Raw genomic sequence first — 27,535 nt, 5'->3', positions numbered from 1 at the left:
TGTAGTCCTTTACAGGAGACAAACGGAGTGCCTTAAGAAAGTCAGGTCCTGTCACCACAAAGTTACAGACACTGACAATCCTACTTCTCTGTCACATGGAAATCAACAGCAAAGTGAGAGCCACGGCAAGTGAAGGGTTATAATTACTAGGTTATCCTTAATGGAATGCCGAAAGCAGTTGGAACAGAGACCAACGCTGCGGCACGAACAGCAGGTCTTCTCTGGATTACCATTCTAAGGTTTTTCGGAGTAGAGTAGTGACAGGTACAAGGCCCATTTCTCAGGGAGTAAATCGAATGCCCCTCCGAGGAACACCCATTTACTGGGATGGAGTTAGGCTGGTACTCAACGTGCAGGGCTCAGTGCCGGAGACACAGACTTCCTGGTGTCCACAGAGAGAGCAAGTGGAACAGCAGTGACCCTGTGCTCCCAATCCTGGCCTGGCCTCCACTCCTAGGAACAGGATTTAGTAGTGATGGGTACATCTTTATAAACACGTCTAATGAAGCGGCAGCTTCCACACTGTTACAGAGTTGTGGTGGCACAGCTGTGGGGACATCTGCCCACCAGGTGACTTTGTTTTAAGGAAGAAGAGGGCCAAAGCTCAGTTCCACATGCTGAGTGAGCCAGATGACCTCTGTGCCCTGGTCACTTTCTTCCATCGGGCGGATGGGGGCAGCCAGGTTTTTAAAATCATGTTTCATCTTGAAGCACACGGTCACTTCACCTTCCTCACGCTGTGGGGTGACTTTGATGAAGATGCCCACTTTGTTGGCTTTTCGGAAAGCTACGATGCTATAAGGAAAGAAAAGCACAGTATTAGGCAGATGAGAAGTCAATCGAATCACCAAGTCTCCTAGTCATTTCCTGGTTCCATGGGAACCTCTGCTGCGATCACCATCCTACTGACCATCAAAGAAGAGTGTCTTCAGAAGAAGCTGAGATATTTCTATTTTCCTTTAAAAACATTTATTTAACATGTATAGGTGTTGTGCCTGCTTATAAGTCTCTGCATCATGTACATGCCTGGTGCCTGCAGAGGCTAGAAAAGGGCATTCGATCCCTTAGAACTGGAGTACAGATGGTTGTGAGCTACCATCTAGGTGCTGGGAATTGAATTTGGATCCTCTGGAAGAACAGAGAAAATTCTTACCTGCTTAGCCATCACTCCAGCCCTTATAGTAAACTGGTAGGTAGTGGGCCCCAGCTGAGGAACGCAGCCCACATAAAGCACACATGTAAAGGTTATCCGCCCATTTCCAGTCCAGCTGTTTTGAGCTTTCTCTGTACACTGTGACTAGCTTGTGGCCTCACCTCATGTACCCACTGTCAAAAGGCATAGGTGAAGCCTCTCCTACCTTCATGCCTCTCCTGCTATGATAGACTAAAATCCCTCTGAAATTGGAGCTAAATAACCTTTTCTTCCTAAGCCGTTCCTGTCACACATCTGGTCACAGCAACACAAAAGGATGAATCCAGGCTCCTGGATCGGCTGACTGTTCTGAGGATCACAGAAAGATCACTTACTCAGGGTCATCCTGAAAGTCCTGGGGCTCTGCCAGCTCATCATACTCTGCTGCTGCATCCTTGCCGGCTAAAACAAGCTCTTTGGGAGGCACCACCACCTGAGAGCAAAAGAGACAGACTGCAGCAGCACCACCTAGACAGGTGAGCATCATGTTTCTGGACACATTTATACTCCTTACACAGTCTTAAAACACTGCTGAGGAACTCGAGCATGAGAATGAAGAATGGAAACAAGTGAGTATTTGCAGCCTGCAGGATGGCTAATGCTTACCTGATAACCTACTGGCATGGCTGATTGGGCCGAGTAGGAAGAAGACCCACCCTAAACTGTGGTGGCACCATTCGTGGACAGGATAAAAAGGAGAAAGTAAGCTGAGAGCCGTCATCTGCTACTTCACAACAGATGCTAAGAAGAGCCGTGACCAACTGACTCGAGGCCAGGCATCATGACTGCCCCAACTGCCTGACAAAATAAGCTTCCTTAGATTGTTTTGTCAAGATCAGTCGTTACCAGTTATTCTGATGCAGCAACAGAAAGTAACTGACTAGTACAGCTTACTGAATTGAACCAGGAATTCAACCAGGCCAGGGCACAAGGCCGTACTGCATCTTTTCCTCTTTTTCGTCTTTTACTGTGTTACTTCTGAAGGGGAGAGGAGTGCATATTCCCTTTGCTATATTATTTTTAAGAAAATTCCTGGCATATTTGAGACAATTTATCTCCCCTCAAACACAAGGACTTTCTGACACTGAACACTGGGGGTGGGGGAGTGTGTTTATATTTATGTTTGTGGAGCACAGGCTAGATTGTTATGTTGTAACTGGTCTATACCTTGTTATCTCAGAGACCAGCAGAAACCATCAGCCACTAAGTATAGCTACAGTGCTGTGTGTGTGTGTGTGTGTGTGTGTGTGTGTGTGTGTGTGTGTGGTGGCGGTGGCAGGGGCACAATAAAGCCTTGATCGATGAATGCTGTGTCCACATTCCCGACTGTTATGTTTTTAGCCCAACCACACCTACTTATTATTGTTATTTTTAAAAACAAATGTAAGGACATGTGTCATCTTTTTCTAGAGGTGATGTTAGTGAATGAAATCATTAAAAGGCAGAAGAAAAACCCACTAGGAAATTCTCTAGTGATATTCTTTGGATAACAGCTGGAGATACAGGCATTTCTTCTATAAATACTCACTGTGAGTATCTCACTGAATTATGGGTCAGTACTACATAAAGTTCTCTTAGAATGTCCATCAACCAGATTGGTGGGATGGCTTAGTGGGTCAAAGTGCTGGCCACCAAGCCCGGCAACCCCAGTTAGTTCCTCTAGACCTACAGTAGAGCAGAGAACTGACTCTAACCTTGAAGCATGTGCCATGTGCACACACAGCGTGCACATACACAAATCAATACACACATGTAAAATTTAAAAAATTCCATCTGTGGTGATACTATGTTCCCCAAAATATTGTGCACCCTAATAATCTTATCTGGGATCAGAGCCACTAGATATAGAGGCCAGAAAATGGTGGCACACACGCCTTTAATCCTAGCATTCCAGAGGCAGAAATCCTCTGGATCTCTGTGAGTTCAAAGCCACACTGGAAACAGCCAGGCATGGTGACAAGAGCCTTTAATCCCAGGAAGTGATGGCAGAAAGCAGAAAGGTATTTAAGGCGTGAGGACCAGGAACTTAGGCTAGTTAAGCTTTTAGGAGTGCTACATCCATCAACCTCTCAGTAGCAAACTATAAAAAACCCTACATTTCATTCAGTCAAAATTATCTTAATACTTAGTCACTGCTATTTGTACTCTACATAAATAGTGGATGTAGGAGAGACACCAGCTTCTAGAAGGAGGTGACATCTCATGAGTCCTCAAGAACGAGTGTTGAACTGAATGGGAAGGTGTGTGCGCTGGGGAGCTAGGGCAGGAGGGAGGAGCTCGGGTACAACTGAGCAGCACACGCAGCTCCCCAGCAGGCACTGACGCCATCAGTGCAGCCATCCCTACAGCAGCACCCGCAAAGGCTAAATTCAGAAGAACAGGAAGCAGCCATCGTCAAGAAGCTGTGCCGAAGAAGGTGGCCTTCCTCCTTACGTCAGAGGGCTGAGCAGCTAATGCAGGATGAACGGCCTGGTGGTACACGGGTGGGCTGGGATGAAGTCCAAGTACTGAGAGTACTAAGTACTGAGAGTACTAAAGACAGCGAGGTCAGGCAGTGAGTTCCTGTCTGAGACCAAGTGAGAACACCGAGACCTGACAGGCAGTGGCTGCGTGTTTGAGAGCTACATAAAATAAGGCTGTAGAATCAGGACCCTGGCTCACACGCAGAAATGAGAGCCGGTGTGGACTGTTTTAAGCCATGTCCAATGAAGCCACTGCAGGCCACGTCAGGGTCTGTTCAAGGGGACAAACGCCCTTACCTTAGCAGTGCTGTTGATATTATCAGGGTCCCCCTCTTCACACTCCAACAGAGTCACATGGGTGAGGTTCTCTACCGGATTTGTAAGCGTCAGGAGGACCTGACTCTCCTGGAGAATAAGAAAAGCATCTTTCAGACATGCGCCATACTCCGAGGTCCACCTTCTTAGGTGTTACACAAAATGATTCTCCAAATCACCCCTTTTCTCCAGAGCAACAATTCCTGTTCCTCCACACCAGAGCATCCTAAGAATGTTTACTGATCTTTATGTTTCTGTGTTAGCAACATACCCTCTGGAGTGGCTATCTCACTAAAGAAGCTGGGCAGATTCTAGTTACTAGGCCTAGAAAGTCTGAGAAACATTTATTATCTAAATGATTATTTTAAAGTTTGCAGTTTTTGTCCACTCTAGTTGATGCTTAGGGGATGAAAAGGAAAAATAAAAAAAAAAACCCAAATCCCAAAATAAAACATTGTAGCCATAGGCTAGCCAGAAGTATTACCAAGGGCAGGGGGAAAATGACACATTAAAACTACAAAATCTTTTTTTAAGATTTCCCAAACCTGATACTATGGCCATTTGCTGCGCTTGAGATTGGTAAATAAAGGATGCTGTAAACCTTTTCACGAGCAGCATGACGGCAAAGAGCCAGAGGCTGCTGCTGAAGAGGCAATCATTCATCAGTCACAGAAGAGGAGCCCGTGGAAGAAAGGGGCCATGGTGAAGAAGAACCTAGGCAACTCCTGGCACTATGCGCACACATCTGAGTCAACGGAGAAGCTCCTACTGGCAACAGCAGAAAGCTGCCCATGGTACCCAGTATTGCCATCTTCCTTCCCCCACTTTCTACCTTTACAGAACGTACAACCTGCTTCTTACACACCCAACATGCTGTTGGCAAGAATGCCAGTTTAAAGAGACCAAGTCTCCATGTCTTTATCATTTCTGTCCTTTCCTTGAACCTTCCCTACAGCATCCCATTCCACACACACAGCCACCCATATAGACATGCAGAGGCCACTGACTAATCAAGTCTGTGTGTCGATAAGTACGGTACTAACCTTCATGTAGCGAAGGTTGGGGATTGACATGATTCTCACTTCTGGAATATAGTTGCTACCGATAAATAAAAACATGTATTAATGTTCACTGAAGTCTCTTGAAATGATTATTTACCTTAGAAAACCCCACACACATAAACTAGTGCTACAAACAATGTTAATTAGAATACATTAAGAGAATACAAAGACCTGTAGCACCACAGTAAGAGAAGAGACGTGAACCCAAACTAGCAACGAGTTCTGTCTGAAATTTTAGGCTTTCAGCCTGTATGTATAGAGAGCTGGGTTAGGGCTTATAGTTGTATCGCAGCATATGTTTTCCTTATCAGTTTGAGGGAATCTCACTTATTTCACCTACAAGGTAGTTGGTTACAGATCCAATCATTCACATTCTATATGGCTATAAACACTAATTCATTCCTACCACACATACAGTGCTTCCTGCATGCCAGGCAATATCTAAGTATTGTACAAGTGTTCACTCCAACTCTGTGTGACAGGGACAACTACTGCTACCTCTCTTAGGCCAGTCCCTTTTTTGTTTTGTTTTTGCTTTTCCAGACAGGGTTTCTCTGTGTAGCCTAGGCTATCCTGGAACTTGCTCTGTAAACCAGGCTGGCCTCGAACTCAGGGATCTGCCTGCCTCTGCCTTCTGAGTGCTGGGATTAAAGGCGTGTGCTACCACTACCTGGAAAACGTAATATTAAAAACTTCATAAAGAGGAATGGATCCTATGGTTCACATGTGCTGCTGTGGTAGTTTTCTCTCTCTTCTCAACAGTCAGCTATTACTGCTCAGTGGTGGTTAGGAAAGGGAACACATTTTATGGTGATTTATTATTACCTGGTAATAACAACCATCACAACTTATGGGCTCTTTTCTCAATAATCTTGAGCAGAAAGTAATTTTAGAGATGATGAAAATAAACTTAGAGAAACACAGTCAAGTGGTAGTCCCAATACCTGTTTTTCTCTAGATCCTAACTTGCCAGACCAGCACTTTTTTTTTTTTTTTTTTGGTTTTTCGAGACAGGGTTTCTCTGTGTAGCTTTGCGCCTTTCCTGGAACTCACTTGGTAGCCCAGGCTGGCCTCGAACTCACAGCTCTGCCTCCCGAGTGCTGGGATTAAAGGCGTGCGCCACCACCACCCGGCCCAGACCAGCACTTTTTAATCCTTTGACTTAAATGGCTTCTTTTTAAACAGCTGCATAATATTCTGCAGTAGAAATGACTGTCCATTTAATCAGTAATTTCCGTGTTAATAGTCAGTTAGAGCTGCTTTTAGCTTTTTCCATGAAAAAGGTGTAATGTACATCCTCACAAATGTATCTTTATTGGTGCTTTTGCGCCTGGAGAGTAGATTCCTTGCATAGTATTGTTGAGTCAAAGGTCTATGTAGCATGGGGTGTAGTCACACACCTGTAATCCCAGCACTCAAGAGGCAGAGGCTGGAGAATCAGGAGTTAAGATCACTCTGTACATAGTGAGTTCAAGGACAGTCTGAGTTGAGAGAGACCCTGTCTCAAAAACACCAAAGTAAACCATCAAGGTAATTTGTCTTGCTATTTCCAGCTTGCTCTCCACAAACACTCTTGCAAATCACAATCCTATCAACAATTCGTGTAGGTACATGCCTAACTGACATACTCATTGATGATGGCTGCTACTTAACTTTTCCTATGGAACCTCAGCATCTCTTCACACACCTGCTGGCCATTTGGAACTTCTCTTAAATAAGATGCCTGTTCAAATCCTTTGTCCCACAGCCCATTCTCATTGCTTTTCAATTGTTATGTTTCCAGTTGGTGGGAATTCTACACAGAGCATTATGCGTTGGCATAAATGCCAAGCACTTTTCTACCTGTTCTACTGCCTGTCTCAGGACATTGGTAATTTTATCCTTTACAACTCATGATTCCTTCTGCCAAGGTCAAGGGTGTTCATTTTCTTTAGTGAATTCTCGTCTTGCTACAAAGGGATCTTTTACACCAAAGTTAGACTTATCCTTAATTTTCAAAATATTTTTCTTAGTTGTTAGGTGATATTTTTGGGAGGTGAGGTCAAAAGAATAAATCAGCTGCCATAGCTGGGCAGTGGTGGCACATGCCTTTAATCCCAAGCACTCGGGAGGCAGAGCCAGGTGGATCTCTGTGAGTTCGAGGCCAACCTGGTCTACAGAGTGAGTTCCAAGAAAAACCCGGTCTCGAAAAAAAAAAAACAACAACAAAAAACCAAACCAAACCAAACAAACAAACAAACAGAATCAGCTGCCATTTCCCAAGTGCTGAGACTATAGGTGTGCACCAACAAACCAGTTTTTAAATTAAAAAACTTATGTAGCTCTGGCTAGCCTGACACTTGCTATGTAGACCAGGCTGTCCTTAAACTCAGAGATCTACCTGCCTCTGCTTCCTGAGTGTTGAGATTAAAAGCATGCACCATCAAATCCAGCTAAATTAAAAACAAAAACAAAAACCCCACAACACTGTGATTGTGCATGTGTGTGTGTATCAGAGTGATGGCTCCCTCGACATGCCTGCCTAATAATCTTTTTTTTAAATACACAACCACTGACAACCCGCAGCGAGTTAACTCTAACTTAATCACTTTTATTCCATTCAGTAAAATGTTATCAGAACCAGGAAGGAAACTGAACGTTGTTTCAGGGTACTCTTCAATTTGCTATACTTTATATTAAAGAAAAAAAAAAAAAAGTCTTGGCCAGGTGGTGGTGGCACACGCCTTTAATCCCAGCACTTGGGAGGCAGAGCCAGGCGGATCTCTGTGAGTTCAAGGCCAGCCTCGTCCACAGAGCAAGATCCAGGACAGGCACCAAAACTACACAGAGAAACCCTGTCTTGAAAATCCAAAGTCTTAACTTAGATATTTTATAAATCCATATTGCCAGAGACCACGTCACAACACTGTCACTGACACAAACACATTCCTGCTTCTGTCTTCCCAGAAGCCAGGATTCCAGGATGTGCCACAGTCTCAGGCCACATGGCCTTAATTCTACATTTATAGATGTACTTAAGACTTCATGCTATTCAACTAAATTCAAAACCAGAATAGAAACAGAAAGACAAAAAAAAAAAAAAAAAAAAAAAGAAACAGAAAGACTATCCTGATGTAATTTCTTTTCCTTTTTAAATGTTTTAAAAAGATAATCCACACTGAAAAAGATTCATAAAACCTCAATCAACAACCCAAAATACTTACACAGCAACCAACTGGATTTTGAATTTGATAGATGTTGGATTAAATTCTGGCTTGCTCAAGTTATGTTCACATTTCTAAAAAGAAAAGTACACGTAAGAGAAAAAGAAGAATATACTCTGAAGATCCACAGAACCATTAAATGCAGAAAGTAGTTACTAGAATTTTATGTTTTGTCCTGCCCAAAGATTAGAACAGAATTTATGGTATTGATAACCAAAATTTATAGGAGGCATTTGGGCCATCACAAATATCATAGCGTGTAGTGCTTAGAACGTATCCAAATAGCTAGCACACACCAAGCACTCACTGTGTGAACAATGCACTTAAGACTTGTCCGACTTAGGACGAGCACATCAGATGGAGAAGGTACACAGCTGTTAATGTTCTCTCTCAACAGATGAGGAAAATGGGACCAAGAAGGGGAAATAACCTATATAACTCTGGAGATCTGTATGAATGCAAGGATATAAGCCCAATGACCTACATAACCTGGTTAAAAATGTTTAGGTAGTACAAAGCTTTTCCTATTATACAGAGCATATTACCAGTGTGTCCCTTGTTTTTCTTTGCAGGGCCAACAGGACAGGCTAGGCACATTAACATACAGGCTTATCTCACCTTCCTTTTTTCACAATAATACAAAAGGGAAATCTATACACTCTCTTGCCCTTTCCATTTTACATTAATCTTGGAATTCCATCTCAGCACACACAGGAACCTCATCTTTAATGTGCCACTGTAGTGATTTCTATAACTTTAACCAGACAACTGGTTATTCAGATATTTCCACCACTTTTGTGACTGTAAGTAAAGCAGCAATGAGTATTGGACATGAGTCACTTTCCAACGCATAAATATGTCAGTAAGACAATTTCCTAAGAGTGGACCAATGAAGGCCATTTACTACTTTGATAGATACTCCCAAACTGTTAATTTCTGCTATATGATGACTATCAAATGGCATCTTGCAACTTTTTTTTTTAAATGAAGATTTATTTATCTCTGACTGTCCTGGAACTTATGTAGACCAGGCTAGCCTTAAATTCACAGAGATCTGCCTGCCTCTGCCCCCAAGTGCTGGGATTAAAGGCATATGGCTGAACAAACTTTTTTTTTTTTTTTAAAGTATTTCACTTTTTTTCCTTTCTTTTGCTTTTGTTTTTTTGAGACAGGGTCTATATGTATAGAAAGAAATAATTAGTGTCTGTACAGCCTCCACTGCTCCTTCCTCTTTCTTGCTGAGACTCAAACCCAGGACCCTGTGTGTGCTAGGTAAGTACTCTTAAATTAATCCTGAGCTCTACTCTGAGCCCTTGGCATTTTGAGACAGGGTATTGCTGTACAGCTCAGGCTGGCCTTGAACTGAAGATCCTCCTGTCTCAGATGCCCGGGAGCTAGTTACAGGCATGTACCACCATGTCCGGCTCTATCTGCACTTTAACTCTGAATTCTGGTACTTGTGTTGTGTCTAATCAGCATATAAACGAGCTGTTTATTCAATTTATTTACTTTACTCAATTTATTTAGTAAAAAGTAAGTCTTTTACTTATTTAATGAATTAATCAGTCGAGTGTGGACACTCCTCTCCTTCTCCCATGTGGGTCCTGGGGATCAAAGGTCATCATACTTGACGGCACGTGACTTCACACAACGAACCATCTGAGCCGGATAATAAGCTTTTGCTACATGTTCACTCTACATTCTTATTTCTTGTGATAAATATTGGACATTATGCCACTCATCCATAAATGTTTTAGCATGCATCTCCAAAAAGATGAGACTATCAAAAAATAGTATCCCTAAAAAAGACTAATACTTTAATAACAGAAGAAATCCTGCTAATGTTTAAATTTCTTAGATTTTATAAATTTTTGTTTTCTCCCCTCCTCCTCCTTCCCTTCCTCCCTGGGCTCTTTTTTAATCTAAGTTTTATATCTATGTTTTGTCTGAATCAGGATCTGCATAAAGTGTACAAATTGTGCTTGGCTGGTATACCTTTGAATCGCTTCAACCTTGAGATGTGTTATTTGGTAACATTAGCCATATGTGGTTATTTAAATGAATTAGGAGTCAGTATCTCAGCTAACTTCACATTTCAAGAACTAGGCTGCCATGTGTGACCAGTGGGTACCACCCTGTATCATTCAGGCATATTAGAGCTCATCATCATGGAGTCTAAAGCATCACAGGATGTAATCTAAAAGACTTCCTCCTTCCATTTTATTTTGCTTTTACAATTTACTCGCAAAACTATTGTTTGTTCTGTACATTCCTAGAGGTTAAATTGTGGTTTTTCTTCTTTCTTGCTTTTTCTTAATTTGTTTAATTTGCATTAGTGTTTTCCTTGTGTTAGCCTAAAACACATACATTCTTCTGCTATTCTTTTATGGGCTTACATTACGCATTCAACCTTCAGATACCTCAGGTCCATATCTGAGAAGCAAGAACAATAGTAGCCACTTCCAGAGTCATTAAGATTGAATTTATATTGAAACTTTTTAAAACAATGTCCAAACATCCGGTGTGTTCCCCGAGCTTTCTGTATTTACTACAGTGGCCAGACAGCAGTCATGTCTCCCCTCTGCCTTTCTCTTGTATGAGTGGCAACTCCACAGCAAAGAGTATTTACCCGACAGCGCAGAGACCGTTTGATTAGAAGGTGCTTGTGTCGAGGATAGAGCTGTGAAGCAGAGACTGGCTGGAAGTCAGGCTGTAAGAGGCGCTGCTGAAGGGTGGTCACTAGCAAGAAAGGCAGAAAGCAGGCTAAGTTCACAGTCATTTTCAAAAATCAGACTTGTATGTGGGCAAAGAAATATGCTACCAGAAGCAATATGCCAAAATGAACAGTATTGGCAGACACTTTAAAGTTCTTTAAATGAGTACACCTACTTGATTTTCAATACATCATTTACTACTGATTCCATTAAGACTCTCAAGTCCCGAGGCATGCAAGGAACCAAACCACACACAGCTGAGAACGGAGCAGGAACACAAGAGCACATGAAATTACCTTCCGTTAAGTTCACTGGCCGTGTGTAATAGTCTTCAGGCAGAGGTTCCACTTCAGCAACGGCCTGAGCTGGCTCAATCTTTACCTCCTTCTGGTCTTCTCCTTCTCTAAGGCTAAAAGAAGAGAGGCAGTAACTTCTCAAGGGTCCACTGGATTATCTTCAAAGTCCTTATTAATGACTGAAGTATTCCTCTAACATAAGAGTATCTTACAGTTTGGGTCTTTTCTGAGTCTAAGAATCTTTTTCTTATTGGTAGTTCAAAAAAATAATTTGATGCTCCTTTAAACACACATTTTGTTATTTGCTGTTCTCAGTCATTTCATGTCCAAACTTACGAAAGTCCAGCAAGAGTGCTAATGGATGCACCAGCTCGTGGTCGCTGAAGCCTGGTCCCGAGACTGTACTTGTCCTAAACAAAGTTCAGAAATTCCTATTAGAAAGGCCAGTTTGTACCTCCTATCTATTGAAAGCAAGAAATAGGGGAAGACTGCATGAGAAGCTTAAGGGGAAAAGCAGAAACTAAAACAAAACCAAAACTAATAAAGCAAAAAAGCTACTTAGAATCCACTTTATTTGTAACCCACATTCCTCTTCCATTCCTAGAATAAGCAACACGGAGACTAAAACTACAGTCACACAGTCAGAGTGAACTACACGTAAGCTTTAACACTGGCCTCAGAACACCCAAGCCCTGGGTCAGGCTGGAACTATGTCAAGTATCTAAGGCACATCCAGACCATCTGCTAACTTCTTCAGGGTTAGCAAGAATCATAAAGGAGAACTTACCACTACATGAATAGTGTGTTGCTGTAGCGCCCCCATATAGCAGCAGGTTACAACAGAGACAAAAAAAAAAATGAAGCATAAGATAAAAGCAAATGCATACAGCCGGCAGGTATATGGGAAGGTTGAAGGATAGAGCGTTTAGTTCCAAGTTCTGTCCTAATATGTAGGCGTGGATATGCTGATGAGGCCACTGGACTATTTGGGAACATTCACTTACTTCTTTGGTAAGTGTAGGTGCTTTAGTTAATGTTTAACTAAACTCAAATCTCTTTCTATATGGACCTTACCAATCACTATGTCTTTAGTGGCTTAACTAATTGTCCAGTAGATACAGTATGACAAGTTATTTAACCTTCCAGATCTCATTTCCTCAAGTGTACAATGGGGGAAATACTATCAGCCTAACAGGACTGTTGTAGAGAATAAATAAAATGATATACATATGTATTTAGCCCAGTGCTCAACATGTCACACCATTTAATAAATGTTATTTTTTAATGTCAATATGTTAGGGCTCAAACAAGTACAAAGAAAACAAACTATTCTGTAAGAACAAATTAAACTTAGAGGAAAACAAGAAAAACTCAAAATCCCCATCCTTCCTTTTGTCTAGTAGTTATAAATTAGCAGAAAATGACATCGACAAATCATTTCTATCAACAACTCCACTTGTGCGTCTCTGCTTATTTAACCACACAAATGTACTGTGCAAGGCTCAGGAGTAGTCAGTGAGAGGGTGCTTGCCTACAGAGGTGAGCTCCTAAGTTCAATCCCCAGTAACAGTGCCACCACTGCCGCCACCACCACCACCACCAATACTGTGCATGTGTCAGTGATTTCTATCTTGAAAAAAAGTAAGGATGGGAAGGTGTCAAAATAAAAACAAAAAAACACACAAACATACAAACAAACAAACAAAAGACTAGAACTGAGAAACCAGGGTACCAGAGGTATGTCACAATGGTAGGGAGAATAAAATCTACCACTTGCCTACCTTCTTTTCAATCTTTCTGTAATATTCAAAAGCAGTAAACAATTTTGTATAGCCTAAAATATTAAGCAGTAACTTTTGGTCGGAATAAAAATGAAATGGAGTGATGGAAGAAGAAAGATAGATGCCTCTATTAAAATACAAGGAGTTTAAATAGAATTAATGACATACAAAAGCACAGCTGTGGGCTTACATGTCTGTATTTGAGAAACTGCTTTTGATCCCAACTACAGAAATCCAGAACCTGGCCATTTCTGAAAGGCGGCTACTCTGAAGCCTTACAGGCCTTGCAAAATGTCTTTACCAAATTCTCACCGAGAAAGCCAAAGGCATATAGTTTCTACGCCGTGCCAGTTTCTTGCGATCTCGTTCAACCTTTTCCTTCTGAGCAAGCTGCTGGTAATATTCAATCAACTTATTCATCTGTAAGAAATCCAAGACTCTATTTATTTCACGAAAAGACTAACAGTCAATCAACTGTACTGACTTGAAATAAAATGAATAAAGAAACAGGGAAAGTTATGAAGTGTGCAAGCTGTTTTTTTCCCCTTTTTTTCTGTAAGGAGAAATGAAATCTTCACATCCAACCACAGGATGCATGGGCTATGGAGGAGTCAAGATGAGTCCATACTTCACTATCTATCACACCCAGCCTTGTCACTTTTTATTTAAATTTTTTTTTATCAAAAGCAGTATGTTAATTATAAAAATTCAAACATACAAACATAACGAAAAAAAACCACACCTGTCTCATCCTTTGCGCTCAATGTAACCTTTCATTAGGTACCCACTTCTACCAGTTATGTCTTTCTGACACACTTTAGGAACATATGGTATACTTTAAAACACCCATGTATAGATATAGAACTTGCTCTGTACCACAGAGTACTTTATTTTTCATGTAAAAGGGAATAAAATATCTATTCTTTTTCACTCCAAGTATAATGGACTTCTCATACATCTGGTCTATCTCTCTAACCATTACTAACACATCTATCTTGTTCTTTTCAAAGGCTGGACCTCATTGTATAGAACAAATGTTCTAAAAGGTATTTAAACATTTCTTACAACAGGACATAAATGGTCTTCTGGTGTCATTCTTGTCCTCTCAATTCAGCAGCAAAAAAAATTGTTTTTTCTTTTTAGAAGAGATTGACTTTATGTACACGGTTATTTTGACTACATGAATGCCTGTGTACCATATATGTGTAGTGCCTGTGGTGGCCAGAAGAGGGTGGTGGATCCCTTATGTCCTGGTTGGGATATGTTTTGTCAACCTGATAAAAGCTAGAGTTATCTTGGAAGAGAAATGTCAACTGAGGAATTGCCTCCATCAGATTGCCTGTAGGCAAGACTGTAGTGCATTTTCTTGATAAATGATTGATGTGGGAGGGCCCATATCATTTTTTCCCTCATTACAGTTTTCAGAAATGAAATCTTCACATCTAAGCAGAGGATGCAAAGGCTATGGAGGGGCTGAGACGATTCGCTCCATACTTCATTGTCTACCACAAGCAGCCTTCTGGTACCTTGAGCAGTGGTCCCAGGGTGTAGAAGAAAGCAGACAAGCAAGCCACAGGGCAAGCCAGTAAGCAGTGCTCCTCCATGGCCTCTGCTTTAGCTCCTGCCTTGACTTCCCTCAGTGATGGAGTGAGAGTTTGAAATGAACCCTTTCCTCCCCAAGCTGCTTTTGCTTATGGCCTTTTCACAGCAACAGACACCAAACAGACACCCTGGAACTGGAATTCTAAGAGAGTTATTAGCTGCCATGAAGGTACTGAGAACTGAACCCACGTCCTCTGGAAGATTACCCAGTACTCTCAACCACTAAGCCACCTCTGCAGCCCATGCAAATTTTTTTTTTTTTTTAAAAGACACTAATGTGATCCCATCATCTCCTTGCTTTTAAACATTTAAAGACTTCTCAAACTTCTTGGTCTACAAGGTCAAGCCTCAAATAACCTTCTCCATCTGCTGATATCACACTCTACTTCAATCACTTTCTTAGAGTTACCATATACTGCTGGGCGGTGGTGGCACACACCTTTAATCTAGGCACTCAGGAGGCAGAGGCAGGTGAATTTCTGTGAGTTCGAGGCCAGCCTGGTCTACAAAGTGAGTTCCAGGACAGGCTCCAAAAGCTACACAGAGAAACCCTGTCTTGAAAAACCAAAAAAGAATTACTATATACTTTACTTTGTTTCCTCCACCTACAGGCTGTTCCCCTGCTGGAAGTCTTTCCTCTCTGTGTCTAGCACCTCCAGACAGCAGCATAATACTCACATGTTGACCTCATTAGTTGAAATTTCTAAAAAATGTTGACAAGGCACAATTTCTCCCTCACTTGACTTACTATAGTTTTCACTTTACCTGGAGAGAACTTTTTTCCCTTTCCCAGCAGACATGCTGAAGATTTAACTCACACACACACAAACACAGGACTATGTACAAGTACTTGTTCATACATCCATGCATTTCTGTAGGTGAGCGTCTACGAAGTACACACAGCAAAGAATTCAAGAGATCTCTATCAACCTACACTACACACTGGCACATGTGAGAAAACCATTTCCCTACTCTCTCACCCTGGACACCGTCAGTATTTTTAATTTCTGCTGATGTTACAGGTGGAGAACTGTAAATCTGTTTGGTTTCCAGTTTGACAGTGTAGTGTGCAGCCGACAGCAGCTCATCAGTTCCTCACACTGCTCTGACGCAGGGTGAAAAGGCCAAGAGCGGTGCACACTGCCCGAATGCCCACCATGCTGCTGTGGGCAGTCACTACTGCCCGAATGCCCACCATGCTGCTGTGGACAGTCACTACTGCCCGAATGCCCACCATGCTGCTGTGGGTGTCACTACCGCTGCAAGGGAACCTCCAACATCAGCAGTGTCTCTAGGGCTGAAAGGGCTGCATGCTTGTACTTCCAAGAGTATTTGATAGCAAATGAAATGTCTAGCCATTGTTGGGCATAGGAAGAAAACAATACAAGCTGTTTTCATTCCTTTGTTGAAACATAACTGGAACACAGAACCAAAAGTACAACTGTTTTCCATGAATTAGTTAACAGAGAAGGAGGAGCACTGACTTAATGCCTCTCTGTGAGTAACTGACCCCACAGCACAAATACAGGCACTTCTCAGCATGGGCCACACCCATTGCCTTTCTGTTTCATCCTCTGTGGCCTAAGTTCTTGTACTTACCCGTTGTGTGTGAGGATTTTCTGGTTCTTGCCAACCGCCACTAGCTAGAAAAGAAACATTAAACAGTAATTTTACCTTTTTATTTTCATAAAATGTCACCATAGAATTTCTAAGAACACTAGAAATCTTATGGACTAGCACGCTCAGAAGAGCAACACACACACACACACAACCCCCTTCTCCTTCCCTCTTTCTTTCCAGTATTAGGGACTGAACCTAGGGCTCTGCCCATATTCTACCACTGAGCTATATTCCAAGCCCTTTAAACAACTCAGACAGTCCAGTTTGTACAGAAGAGCTTTTACCCACTAAGCCATCTCACCAATCTTGTTTCTAAAATGTTTGGGAACAATCTTGTTGTCAAAGCTGGCCTTGCTCTGTATCCCAGGCAAACTCAGAATTTGTAATCCTCCCACCTCAGCTTCCCAAGTAGCTAGGATCACAGGCCTAGGCTATCAAGCCCAACACCACCAATAATGTATGCACAGTGTCTGCACCAGGTACCTCAAATGGAGCACATTTTTTTCTGTTCTCATAATACGTTCTGAGGTAAGGTACTCTAATTGGTCTCATTTTATAGATGAGAAACCCAAAGCTCCAAACAGTTAACAGATCTAAAGTTATATGGGTAGTAAATGGTGGAGCCAGGAATCCAACTCCGGAAGTAGGCAGGATTTGGGAACCCTGCTCTCATCTGTAGCATGGTCCGAATTCTGAACAAGGGGTGCTGTAGCAACTGGATCTGCACATGCAAAACAAAATCCCCCAAACTCAAAACCCATACAAACCTCAAAACCCTTGACCATTAAAAAATGTACAGAGTAGCCGGGCGGTGGTGGCACATGCCTTTAATCCCAGCACTTGGGAGGCAGAGGCAGGCGGATCTCTGTGAGTTTGAGACCAGTCTGGGCTACAGAGTGAAACTGTTACAAAAACAAAATAAAATACACACTAAAAGGTAGCTCAGCACTTGAGAACATTTGTTGCTCTTGCACAGGGCCTGGGCTCAGTTCCCAGCACCCATGTAGAGGCTGGCAACTGTAACTCCAGTTCTAGAAGATCTAACACCCTCTTTTGGCTTTCATGGCCACTGCATGAATGTGACACATGCAAAATACCCAAATGCATACATATAAACAAATAGGGGCTGGAGAGATGGCTCAGCAGTTAGGAGCACTGGCTGCTTACTCTTCCAGAGCACCCGGGTCTGACACCCAGCACCCACAGGGTGGCTCACAACTGTCTGTGACTCCAGTTCCAGGGGCTCTAATGCCTTTCTGACAGAGTGAGACATGACTCAAAAAGTAAATAAATAAGGCTGCCAGGGTGGTTCAGCAACTAAAGGCACTTGCCACTAAGCCTGAGGACCTGAGTTCCACTCCAGAACCCATACAGTGGAGAGCATCAACTCCTGAGAGTTGTCCTCTGCTGTTGGTTGTTTTCTTCCCTTTTTTTGGGGGGTGGGGGTGGGCTGCTCCCCAGCTCCCAAATAAATCACACATGGAGACTTATTCTTAATTATAAATGCCCAGCCTTAGCTTGGCTAGTTGCTAGCCAGCTTTTCTTAACTTAAATTATCCTATCTTTTGCCTTTGGACTCTTCCAGTTCTCTTCCATAAATCTTACTCTGTGGCTTGTTGTGTAGCTGGGTGGCTGGACCCTGATGTTGTCCTCCTTCTCTGGCTACTTCTTTTTTCTTCTCTCCCCTCAGATTTCTCCTTCTATATATTCCCCTGCCTGCCAGCCCCACCTATTTCTCTCTCCTGCCTCACTATTGGCCGTTCAGCTCTTTCTTAGACCATCAGGTGTTCTAGACAAGCACAGTAATACAGCTTCACAGAGTTAAACAAATTTAACATAAACAAAAGTAACACACCTTAAAACAATATTCTCTAACAGACCTCTAAACAGGCATGCACACACAAACAAACAAAAAATAAAAATAAGTAAATAGGGGTCATCAAACTGTTCTCCAAGATGGTAATATGAGAATTATCCTGTGTCTGACTAACATGATATAATCAGATTTAAAAAATTTTTGAGGATTAGCATTTTCATAATTTGCAGTTAGATGAACACCTTTTAAGATGATCACTTTTATGTTCACTTATGAGACCTGCTGTCCAAATCCTTTGCTGTTTTCCTTCTGATTCTCCTGAATTGATTGATAAGGGTCCTTCGATTTTCGTTAGTCATCTTTAGTCTGTTTTTCTAAGTTTATCACTTTTAATTTTGTCCATGATGTTTAAATTTTAGATTAAAAAAATAATTTTTTTTGAAGCAGGGTTTCACATAGTCCATGATGGTTTTGAGCTCCATATGCAGCTGGGAATGACCCTGGACTTTTGATCCTCCTGCCTCTACCTCTTAAAAGCTGAGATTACATGTGTGAGCAAGTACACCTGACTTATGCAGTGCTAGGACTTGAACCTAGGGCTTCATAAACTATATCCCTAGCCCAATAAATATTTTTTTTTTTTTTTTACAATAAATGGTGTTAAGTTTGATTCTAGTATTAGATTCATAAAAGCTACTTTACAAACTCTAAGAAACTGAATAGTATTACTCTATCTGAGATGAAAAACTATGATCCAGGGGCTGGAGAGATGGCTCAGTAGTTAAGAGTACTGGCTGTGCTTCCAGAGTACCTGGGTTCAATTCCCAGCACCCACATGGCAACTCACAACTGTCTGTAATTACAGTTTCAGGGGATCTGACACCTTCACACCAATGCACATAAAATAAAGTTAAATAAATCATTAAAAAAAAAAGAAAAGAAAAGAAAAAGAAAAAGAAAAACTATGATCCAAAGGCTGGGCGGTGGTGGTGCATGCCTTTAATCCTAGCACTCAGGAGGCAGAGCTAGGCAGATCTCTCTGAGTTGAAGGCCAGCCTGGTCTACAGAGTGAGATCTAGTACAGGCACCAAAACTACACAGAGAAACCTCTGTCTTGAAAAACAAAAACAAAAACAAAAAACAAAAAACAAAAAAAAAAAAAAAAAAAAAAGAAAAGAAACATGATCCATAAATGTGAGGCTCTGGGTATACAGAAGACTTACTGACAACCGTTCTGTACTTAGGTTCTACAGCCCACCAGATACAGAGCTGATAGTCTATGGGGATTATGCATTGACAGCAGAACAAAATCTCACGTTCAAGTACACCTCACTCACCTACAGATTTGTCTGCCATGCCCACATCTCTAGAAGTCCATCGACAAAATCCACAGGCCAAGTAGTAGGCTTTCTTCATGGTGGTTTTGGCTGGGTCATCTGGAAGCTGTGTGGAGATGCTTGTTGCCCGGGTGGAAAGAGTGTGCATGCATCCAGGACAGTCAAAGCAGTTGGCACATCTGTGACATGACAGACAACCTTCATTCAGCCAATACTTAGCAAGCACCTACTGTGTGCTAGACATTGTTTTAGTTCAGGATCTCTTTAACGTTTTCTACCTTTGAGCTCTTTCACTGGAGAAGCTTTTCACAAAATCTCTAGTATATATTTTTGTAAAATAGGTATACAAATAAAACATTTACTGCTAATAAATCAAGAAAAATTTAAAAACAATTTATTGTTATACATATAATTTTACCATTTAGTAAAGATAAAAGCAAATTTGTACACTAATAAGTGTGCTTGTTTATTGTTATATAATGATTAAATCTTTGCTAAATAGTTGGTCATGCAGGATAGAGATCTTCAATGCTTTTCAGAGTTGATATTTTGATTTTGTAACTGCCAATACTTGATATAAATACACAGTACAAAATGACACAAGTGTGTTTAGGGTCATTTCAGAAATGGTTAGAATTCTGTCCTAATCCCAAGCCAAAATGCATTTGATGAATTTTTTTGGTGTGTATATGAAGTTTTCAAATTTGAGCCTGCAAAGTGGCAGGTTTCCTTATACTTGGTTTTTGTCTACTCTTCCCCAAGCCTACTTAAAAATTAAAATAATGATGATGATGATGATCATAATAATATTGCTTAAGTCAGCAACTCAAATCAACTTTTAAAATCAAACATTCTCTTACAGCCGGGCAGTGGTGGTGCACACCTTTTATCGCGAGGTAGAGGCAGGCGGATCTCTGTGAGTTCGAGACCAGCCTAGTCTACAGAGCGAGTTCCAGGGCAGGCTTAAAGCTACACAGAGAAACTCTGTCTTGAAAACAACAACAAACCAACAACAACCCCCCCCCCCCACACACAACATTCTTATCTGATACAAACCAAAGAGCTGTAATTTGACACATGCTGAGGAATGATGGAAAGTGTTGTCTTTGCTTTCTATGATCAAGCTAATGTTTGTATTATAGCAAAGAGCTTTGCATGTGCCAAAACCCCCTGTACTTCATAAGCCACAGTTGTCTCAACTGGGAGCCGAGGCGTTTCGGGCAGCACTGACTGCAGCAGCAGAAGTTCCAAGTCCACAGGCTGCGTTCAGAGCCAAGGATGTAATGAAGTAGTCCAGTGTAATATGGACATGCCCGTCATAAACACCTCACTGATTACATGTTTGACTCTGAATTAGATTTTGTTTCAGAAACCTTTTACCTCTGTCAACTTCTTTTTTTTTTTTTTTGGTTTTTCGAGACAGGGTTTCTCTGTGTAGCTTTGCGCCTTTCCTGGGACTCACTTGGTAGTCCAGGCTGGCCTCGAACTCACAGAGATCCTCCTGGCTCTGCCTCCCGAGTGCTGGGATTAAAGGCGTGCGCCACCACCCGCCCGGCCCTCTGTCAACTTCTTAAAGTCCTTACATCTAGTTACATGAACCCATACATGGTCACAATTCACAATTTAGGAAACTATGGTCCAAATGTTAGAAATTCAAAGACTCTCAAAGGGGAAAAAATTTTTTTTTCTGGGTACTTTTACCAAGTTTAACATTTCAAAAGCACTATATGTTATATGTTCACTTAAAAACAAAACAATTATCACCAAAGCTTGTGACAAATTAAGAGTCCAACTCCATCTCCTCTACAGAGAAAACTCACTGTTTCTAGGTGAAGTTTACTATTCCACATTTATTTTTTTATGGCTATACAGGACACAGAGATTTTAAAGGAAAAAGCAAATGTCATAGTTTATGCTGTTAGAGGATAGAGTACTGTGTGACAGAAAACTCAGGGTCAACAACATAAGGAACTGTGAAACTGGATTTGGAAAATTACTGTTTGACTGTTGTGCCAGAGATCTGAAACACAGCACCACGGAAGGGGCGTGGTCACAGTGGGGCACTTGCAGGGAACAGACACCACCATGGAAGGGGCATGGTCAGTGGGGCACTTGCAGGGAACAGACACCACCATGGAAGGGGCATGGTCAGTGGGGCACTTGCAGGGAACAGACACCACCATGGAAGGGGCGTGGTCAGTGGGGCACTTGCAGGGAACAGACACCACCATGGAAGAGGTGTGGTCAGTGGGGCACTTGCAGGGAACAGACACCACCATGGAAGAGGTGTGGTCAGTGGGGCACTTGCAGGGAACAGACACCACCATGGAAGAGGTGTGGTCAGTGGGGCACTCAAAGGGCTTCTGTTCTCTCCTGAGATGCATCAGATAACGTTTCCCTTTGGGAACCCTGGACCCTGGTGCCTGTTTGTTTGAAACAAAGTCTATTCAGCTCAGACTGGCCTTGGATTTGTGATCCTTCTGCCCTTGGCTCTAAGTGCTGGGATTATAGTTGTGAGCAACCACACCCAGTGCTTTCAGAACTCCCACAGCCCGAGATTATCAAGACTTCACCTGTAGTCTTGTCCAATATCGATCATCTGTTACAGACTCCTGTCTGTAATACCACCTACCTTACAGAATCATTTGAAAAATTAAGTGATAAATGAACATATAGAAAGCATACAATACAGCATCTAATTCTCAGGAACTATTTCCTGGAGCAAGAAAGACAAATAACAGTGGCTCACGCCGGGCGGTGGTGGCGCACACCTTTAATCCCAGCACTTGAGAGGCAGAGGCAGAGGCAGGCGAATCTCTGTGAGTTCGAGGCCAGCCTGGGCTACCAAGCGAGTTCCAGGAAAGGCACAAAGCTACACAGAGAAACCCTGTCTTGAAAAACCAAAAAAAACAGTGGCTCACAACCACAAATGAACAGGAATATGGCCGGTAACAAGAATTTTCACACCAACCTAAAAACCCAGCAGTAGCTAGGAGCAAAGACTACATCTAGCAGCCAGGTCTTGGTTCTTAATGTCCTCCAGTAAAAAGAACCAAGCTTCTCTGAGAAATAATAAATTCTAAGTTAGAGGCAGAAAATAGACCAGCTAAGCTTAAAATACCTTACAGTACTATACTGGTAAGAAATTGCTCAAATAAAAGGAACATGACAACATTCTCTCTTTTCTAATGATCGAGGCTACAGGGGTCCAGGAGAAAAGTAAAAGAGCTCCCAGTGGCCAAAGGTAGAACAGGCAAGGGAGAAAAACCAACCAAATAAATCAGTATCACAGCCTGATGTATAAAATAAATATTCACGAGTAATGATTAAATAGAGAAAAGAGGCAGAATATGGAAAAAGTCCTAAACATTTATGTAGCTAGACTTTGAGAGGGGAGTCTAACTCCCGACTCTGACCCATTCTCCTGTCTAGTGAGAAAAACATCACAGACACTGAGTGCAGTCTATCTGATAGATACTGCATCGAGATCCCTCGATATTTTTAAACTCAAGAGAGAAAGTCTAAGAAACAGTCCCAGCCACAAGAAGCCTGTGGTGGCATAACTAAATCAATACTGTTTCTTAACGAAGGGGGAGGACTGCACTATTTTCAAATAATTCTTAGAAGTTTCCTAATAAAGACACTGTATTAAAAAATAAAATCAAAGCCAGGGAGTGGTGGTGCACGCCTTTAACCCCAGCACTTGGGAGGCAGAGGCAGGTGGATCTCTGAGTTCGAGGCCAGCCTGGGCTACCAAGTGAGTTCTAGGACAGCCAGGGCTATACAAGGTATCTTAGGCAACGATGATGCTCAAACAGGAAAAAATTTAATCCTGTGTGTTTTCTTACCCGTTACTTAAAACAACTGTGGTGTAATCCTAGCACTTAGGTATTGGTGAAATTATTTAGGCCACTCCACTACACTTAGGCTGGAGGAATCAAAATTTGAGATCTGATCTATAAAGGCCCTGTTCAGCCTCAGTGTCCACAAAAGCAACAACAAATGGAAAACTGAAAAATCTGTCCTCTTCTTACCTATTCTTTTTTAATTTGGCTTCAGCTGATGGCATGTTTTCTAAGCAGCTGGGACAATAATGTGAGTCCACCTATGAGGAAATAAAAAAAAAAAATCAGAGGAAAAAGAAATTCATTATTAAAATATGCTATACCTCACCAGAAGGTAAGACATTACTGATCTGGGAAAAAACAGACAAAATGCCTGGACTGTTTCCAACTAAGCAATTACCTCTCTGTTGTTGGTTTTGAATTTTCTCTTTTAATCCTTTTTCTTTCTCTTATGTTCTCTTCCCCATCATCAAGCTTTACACATGAGCTATGTCAAGACTTGTCTACATGATACTTCAAAGCTTCTAAATGAATAACTGTATGGTCTAATGAGTTGATTAATAATGCAAGTGTAAAGCTGTGATCAGCCTCCCATCTAGTTTGGCCTGATTACATTACAACGAACTCAGCCAATACCTTTGTTAAAAGACATTAAGCTGGGTCTGGAGAGATGGCTTGTGATTAAGGGCATTTGCTGCTCTTGCAGGACTGGGTTAGATTCTCAGCAGCATCCACAGGGTGGCCCATCCTGTACTTTCTTCTGACCTCCACAGGCAGCAGGCATGTACATGGTGCACAGACATACATGCAGGCAAAACATTCATCATAACATCTTTTTTTTTTTTTAAAAGGTAGCTCTTGAAGGCATCAAGTTTTCTCATTAGTGATGTAATATATTTACTAAGTATATATAAAAATTTACAGTTAGAGCCAGCCAACTAGAGATCTGTTTCTTAAAATTTTCTGTGTGTGCACGTGTGTGGAGGTCTTAGGAAACTTTCTCTCAGGTGCTACAACCTCAAGCACTGCCCCCTGCCCTTCCCTTTTTTATAAGAGAGGGTCTCTCATTGGCCCGGAGCTTACCAAGTAGATAAGGCTGGCTGGCCTGCAATAGGATTATGTGCCACCGTGCCTAGCTTGTATGTATATATGTTCTGGGATCCTGGCATGTTTGTAAGCATTTTACCAATTGAACTATCACCTCAGGCCCCAAACAAGAGATTTTCATCTACTTATCTTAAATTTGTTTTGTGCTGATGTGATGAGGTAGGTGGCCTACAGGTAGGTACCACAGCTCATAGCATATGGGGATGCCAAAGACAACTCACAGGAATTGGTTCTCTCCTTGCACCACGGAGGTCCTGGGGACCCAACTCAGACTGTTAGGCTTGGCAGCAAGAGCCTTCGCCTGCTGAGGCATCTCTTCAGTTCCCCAGTTAGAGACTTTTTGAATAACAAATCGAACAACAACCATCTTACTGTACTTTACTCAAAACACAGTCTAGGTATTAGATCCGCTCTTTTAAAAAAGATTTTATAAAAAAGTATTTTATGGGCCAGGTGGTGGTGGTGCACGTCTGTAATCCCAGCACTCGGGAGGCAGAGCCAGGTGGATCTCTGTGAGTTCGAGGCCAGCCTGGACTACAGAGTGAGATCCAGGACAGGCACCAAAACTACACAGAGAAACCCTGTCTCGAAAAACAAAACCAAAACCAAAACAAAACAAAAAAGTATTTTATGTAATAAGGTTTTATTTGATAATTACACAATTCTAGCTATCACACCAAGTGCTAATGCAAAATCCAAGAAAAATCATATCTATGACATAAATATGTAAGTATGTATAAATATGACTGGGTTTGGATTTCTTATACTCTCTGTTTAATCATTCTTAATAGTTTGGAAAGTATCCCCAATAAAAGAACATGTAAAATGGTTAACACCACAGGCCATGTTTTCACATGCATTTCCCACCCCCAGGGATCCTAGTCTCTGATTCACATCTTCCTTCAAACCTCTAAACAACTCTGTGATCTACCAGAAACATTCTGGGTTTGCTTCTTAACCTGTACATTTGGGGGTGGGGTGTGAGCCTTGAGAAAGCGTTTCACACTGTAGCGGCCTGTCCTAGAAATTACTATGCAGCTAATGCTTCCTTTGAACTCACAGCATTCCTCTTGCTTCAGGCTCCCGGGTGTTAGGATTATAGGCCTGAGTCACCGCAACACAGCTTTTTTTCCTTCTTGCAACAACACGCACCTTCAACAGCTAGACATGGTAGTGTACACTGATAATCCTGGCACTTGGGAGGTGAAGGCAGGAAACCAGGAGTTAAAAGCCAGCACTGGCTACACAGTAAGCTTGAGGCTAGCTTGGGCTCCATGAAACCCTGACTCAACATCCCCCACCCCCATCCAAAATCTCCCAAACCCAAGCCTCCACCTTCATTAGCTGGAAAGATTATGCAAAGCCTTTGCCACACAGTTAAATACGGAATAAACTCGGCCATTATTTCTATGAGCTTTTCCACCAGACCGTTGAGATTCACAACGGCAGCGCAGTAGAAATACAAGTCCTGTCAAAAGCAGCAAAAGGTTTGGGACTTTGCTAGTAGGTGAACAACTCTATTCCAATGACCACCTGGGCCCGTGAATAGAACTCTGAGCTGCTTCTTCTTTTTTTTTTTTTTTTTTTTTTTTTTTTTTTTAGCAGACTACTCTATGCGTTTGCTACTCAAATCAACCTATCACACAGTCTTCCTGCTTCAGTCCTTGGCCTGGCTTAGGAAACCGGGTAAGCTGTTTGGACAGGGCCCCGCTTCTGGTTAAAGCAGGGTCAGGACTTCTCAGAGGAGAGGGCCACGAGCGAGAGGGGCTGTCCGTGCATTAACGATGAGAAAAGAGCTTCCTCTGCCTTTCAGAGACTCGAGCTAGACAACCCCCGACCTATCTCCCAGCCCTCAATTCGCAAGTCGCACGGGCGACCGCAGGGTCCAGGGCAAATCTGTCCAGCTACACAGGCAGCTCTGGAACAAGAGGATCTGCTCAGCCCCACCCGGGGCCGCCCCTTTTCCAAGTGACAATTTACAAGCAAATGAAATCGCAAACCCCGATGAGTGATAGGGCACTTGGCCAATCAGAAAGCGAGACCCCACGATTTCCCCGCCTCTCCCGGCGGAACTTCCCGCCAGCCGCAGTGACTGGGAAGAGCACCCCCCGCCCCGGCGCGCAGCCCCCCGCGGAACGGCCCAGTTACCTCGTGCGACACACATTCCAGCGATCGCAGCTCGCTGCAGTAGCGGCAGAAGTAGAGCTGCGAGAGCGGGGCCCGAACCTTCTTTTCTCCTTGGACGAGATAGAGAACCCTCTCCGACTGCAGCAGGGACGCCATCTTGGGGAGGGAGGAGCCAACGCCCGGCGCACCCGTCACGTGACTCGGCCCGGCGTTTTTCCCCCTCCCCGCGAGATCCCTTACGTCTTTCACGTAGACGTTGACGTAAGCTACCGGACCCAGAGGGGCTTTGCGACTTCGGTGCGCGTGCGCTTCTCGGGTTTGGGCCCACCCATTTCCGGGAGCCTTGGCTGCTGGGACCCTCCCTCATCATGACACTCTGACCTAGTCCAAAATGCAGACATGCTCAGTGCTCTTCTTTGCATCTTCCAGAAAGTAAGGCTGCTGTTTCGTTTTCTCCCAACGGCCCCTTCCTACCCCTCCTTCCAGGCCACTATTCCATCCTAACTGGAAAGCAGAGTTACAGCAGCACGTTCTTCTTGACGGTCTTGCCACGGACCTCAGGAAACATCCACATTGACACTCCTTAGTAAGGTCCGTGCGTTGTCCTTACCGTTCATTTCTACGTTTGAAGTTAGGCGATAGGTCTACATGTTGGGAACATTTAGTATCGATGGTTGAAAACGGGAGATCAGTGAACCAAGTTGTTAAGGGCCTTCTGTATTTTTCTGTGTGTACACCCAAGGCTTAGATGTGTAAAGTGGCAAAATGCGCCCCAGAGCATTTTGACAGGCCCATGCTGCCTGCCACCATGTGTTTGTATTAGTGTGGAAGTGCCTGACATTAGAGCCCGTGATGGGAGCAGAAAGGGAACCATCTATTAACTTTGAGAATGGAAGTAGAGGAAATGGAACACATACATTGACTGAATTCTCACAAAACCTCAAAGGTAGATACTAGCATTATTTCTGTTACAGAATACCTGGGCTTAGGGAAGCACAGCGGTTGTTTCCCGTTTTCTCTTGAGTTTGGCTCCAGATCTTGCACATATTACCCCCAA

At 42.6% G+C, this 27,535-nt stretch overlaps 2 protein-coding genes across 7 annotated transcripts in view; one reads left to right on the top strand and one right to left on the bottom strand.

Annotated features, from left to right (window-relative positions):
• Positions 1-465: 465 nt before the first annotated feature.
• On the bottom strand, positions 466-26,711 carry Dctn4 (dynactin subunit 4). 2 transcript variants are annotated; one of them, XM_059246630.1, is made up of 14 exons: positions 25,687-25,891; positions 25,412-25,546; positions 23,434-23,504; positions 19,400-19,578; positions 16,226-16,269; positions 13,337-13,444; positions 11,580-11,653; positions 11,244-11,356; positions 10,863-10,972; positions 8,234-8,307; positions 5,013-5,067; positions 3,952-4,059; positions 1,528-1,625; positions 466-795 (listed from the first exon to the last, which is right to left on the bottom strand). In XM_059246630.1, exons 3-14 carry the CDS (start codon positions 23,466-23,468, stop codon positions 582-584), a joined length of 1,212 nt encoding a protein of 403 aa, XP_059102613.1. In that variant the 5' UTR covers positions 23,469-23,504; positions 25,412-25,546; positions 25,687-25,891; the 3' UTR covers positions 466-581. The 2 variants fall into 2 exon arrangements, with proteins under 2 accessions (XP_059102613.1, XP_059102612.1); XM_059246629.1 differs by lacking the exons at positions 25,412-25,546; positions 25,687-25,891 and adding an exon at positions 26,500-26,711.
• The window catches only part of Smim3 (small integral membrane protein 3), a 51,637-nt gene continuing 50,597 nt past the window's right edge, over positions 26,496-27,535 (top strand). For 3 of the 5 annotated variants that reach the window (XM_059246637.1, XM_059246636.1, XM_059246635.1), the window contains exon 1: positions 26,496-26,910. The gene's annotated coding sequence lies outside the window, so the exon portion shown is untranslated. Of the gene's footprint in view, positions 27,070-27,535 lie in introns of all 5 variants that reach the window. The other 2 variants (XM_059246632.1, XM_059246634.1) reach the window with 2 other exon arrangements.

The sequence above is a fragment of the Peromyscus eremicus genome, chromosome 19, assembly GCF_949786415.1.
Source record: "Peromyscus eremicus chromosome 19, PerEre_H2_v1, whole genome shotgun sequence".
NCBI lineage: Eukaryota > Metazoa > Chordata > Mammalia > Rodentia > Cricetidae > Peromyscus > Peromyscus eremicus.
This window is presented reverse-complemented; position numbering and strand designations above follow the sequence as displayed.

Bases quoted from the DNA above. Each gene is read 5' to 3' on its own strand.
- Dctn4 (XM_059246629.1), bottom strand. From the start codon at position 26,634: ATGGCGTCCCTGCTGCAGTCGGAGAGGGTTCTCTATCTCGTCCAAGGA. The intron at 16,270-19,399 runs GTGAGTGAGGTG...TTTCTTTTCTAG, and splicing joins CATGGCAGACAAATCTGTAG to CTAGTGGCGGTTGGCAAGAA. The intron at 11,654-13,336 runs GTGAGAATTTGG...AACTTTGTTTAG, and splicing joins ATATGCCTTTGGCTTTCTCG to GACAAGTACAGTCTCGGGAC.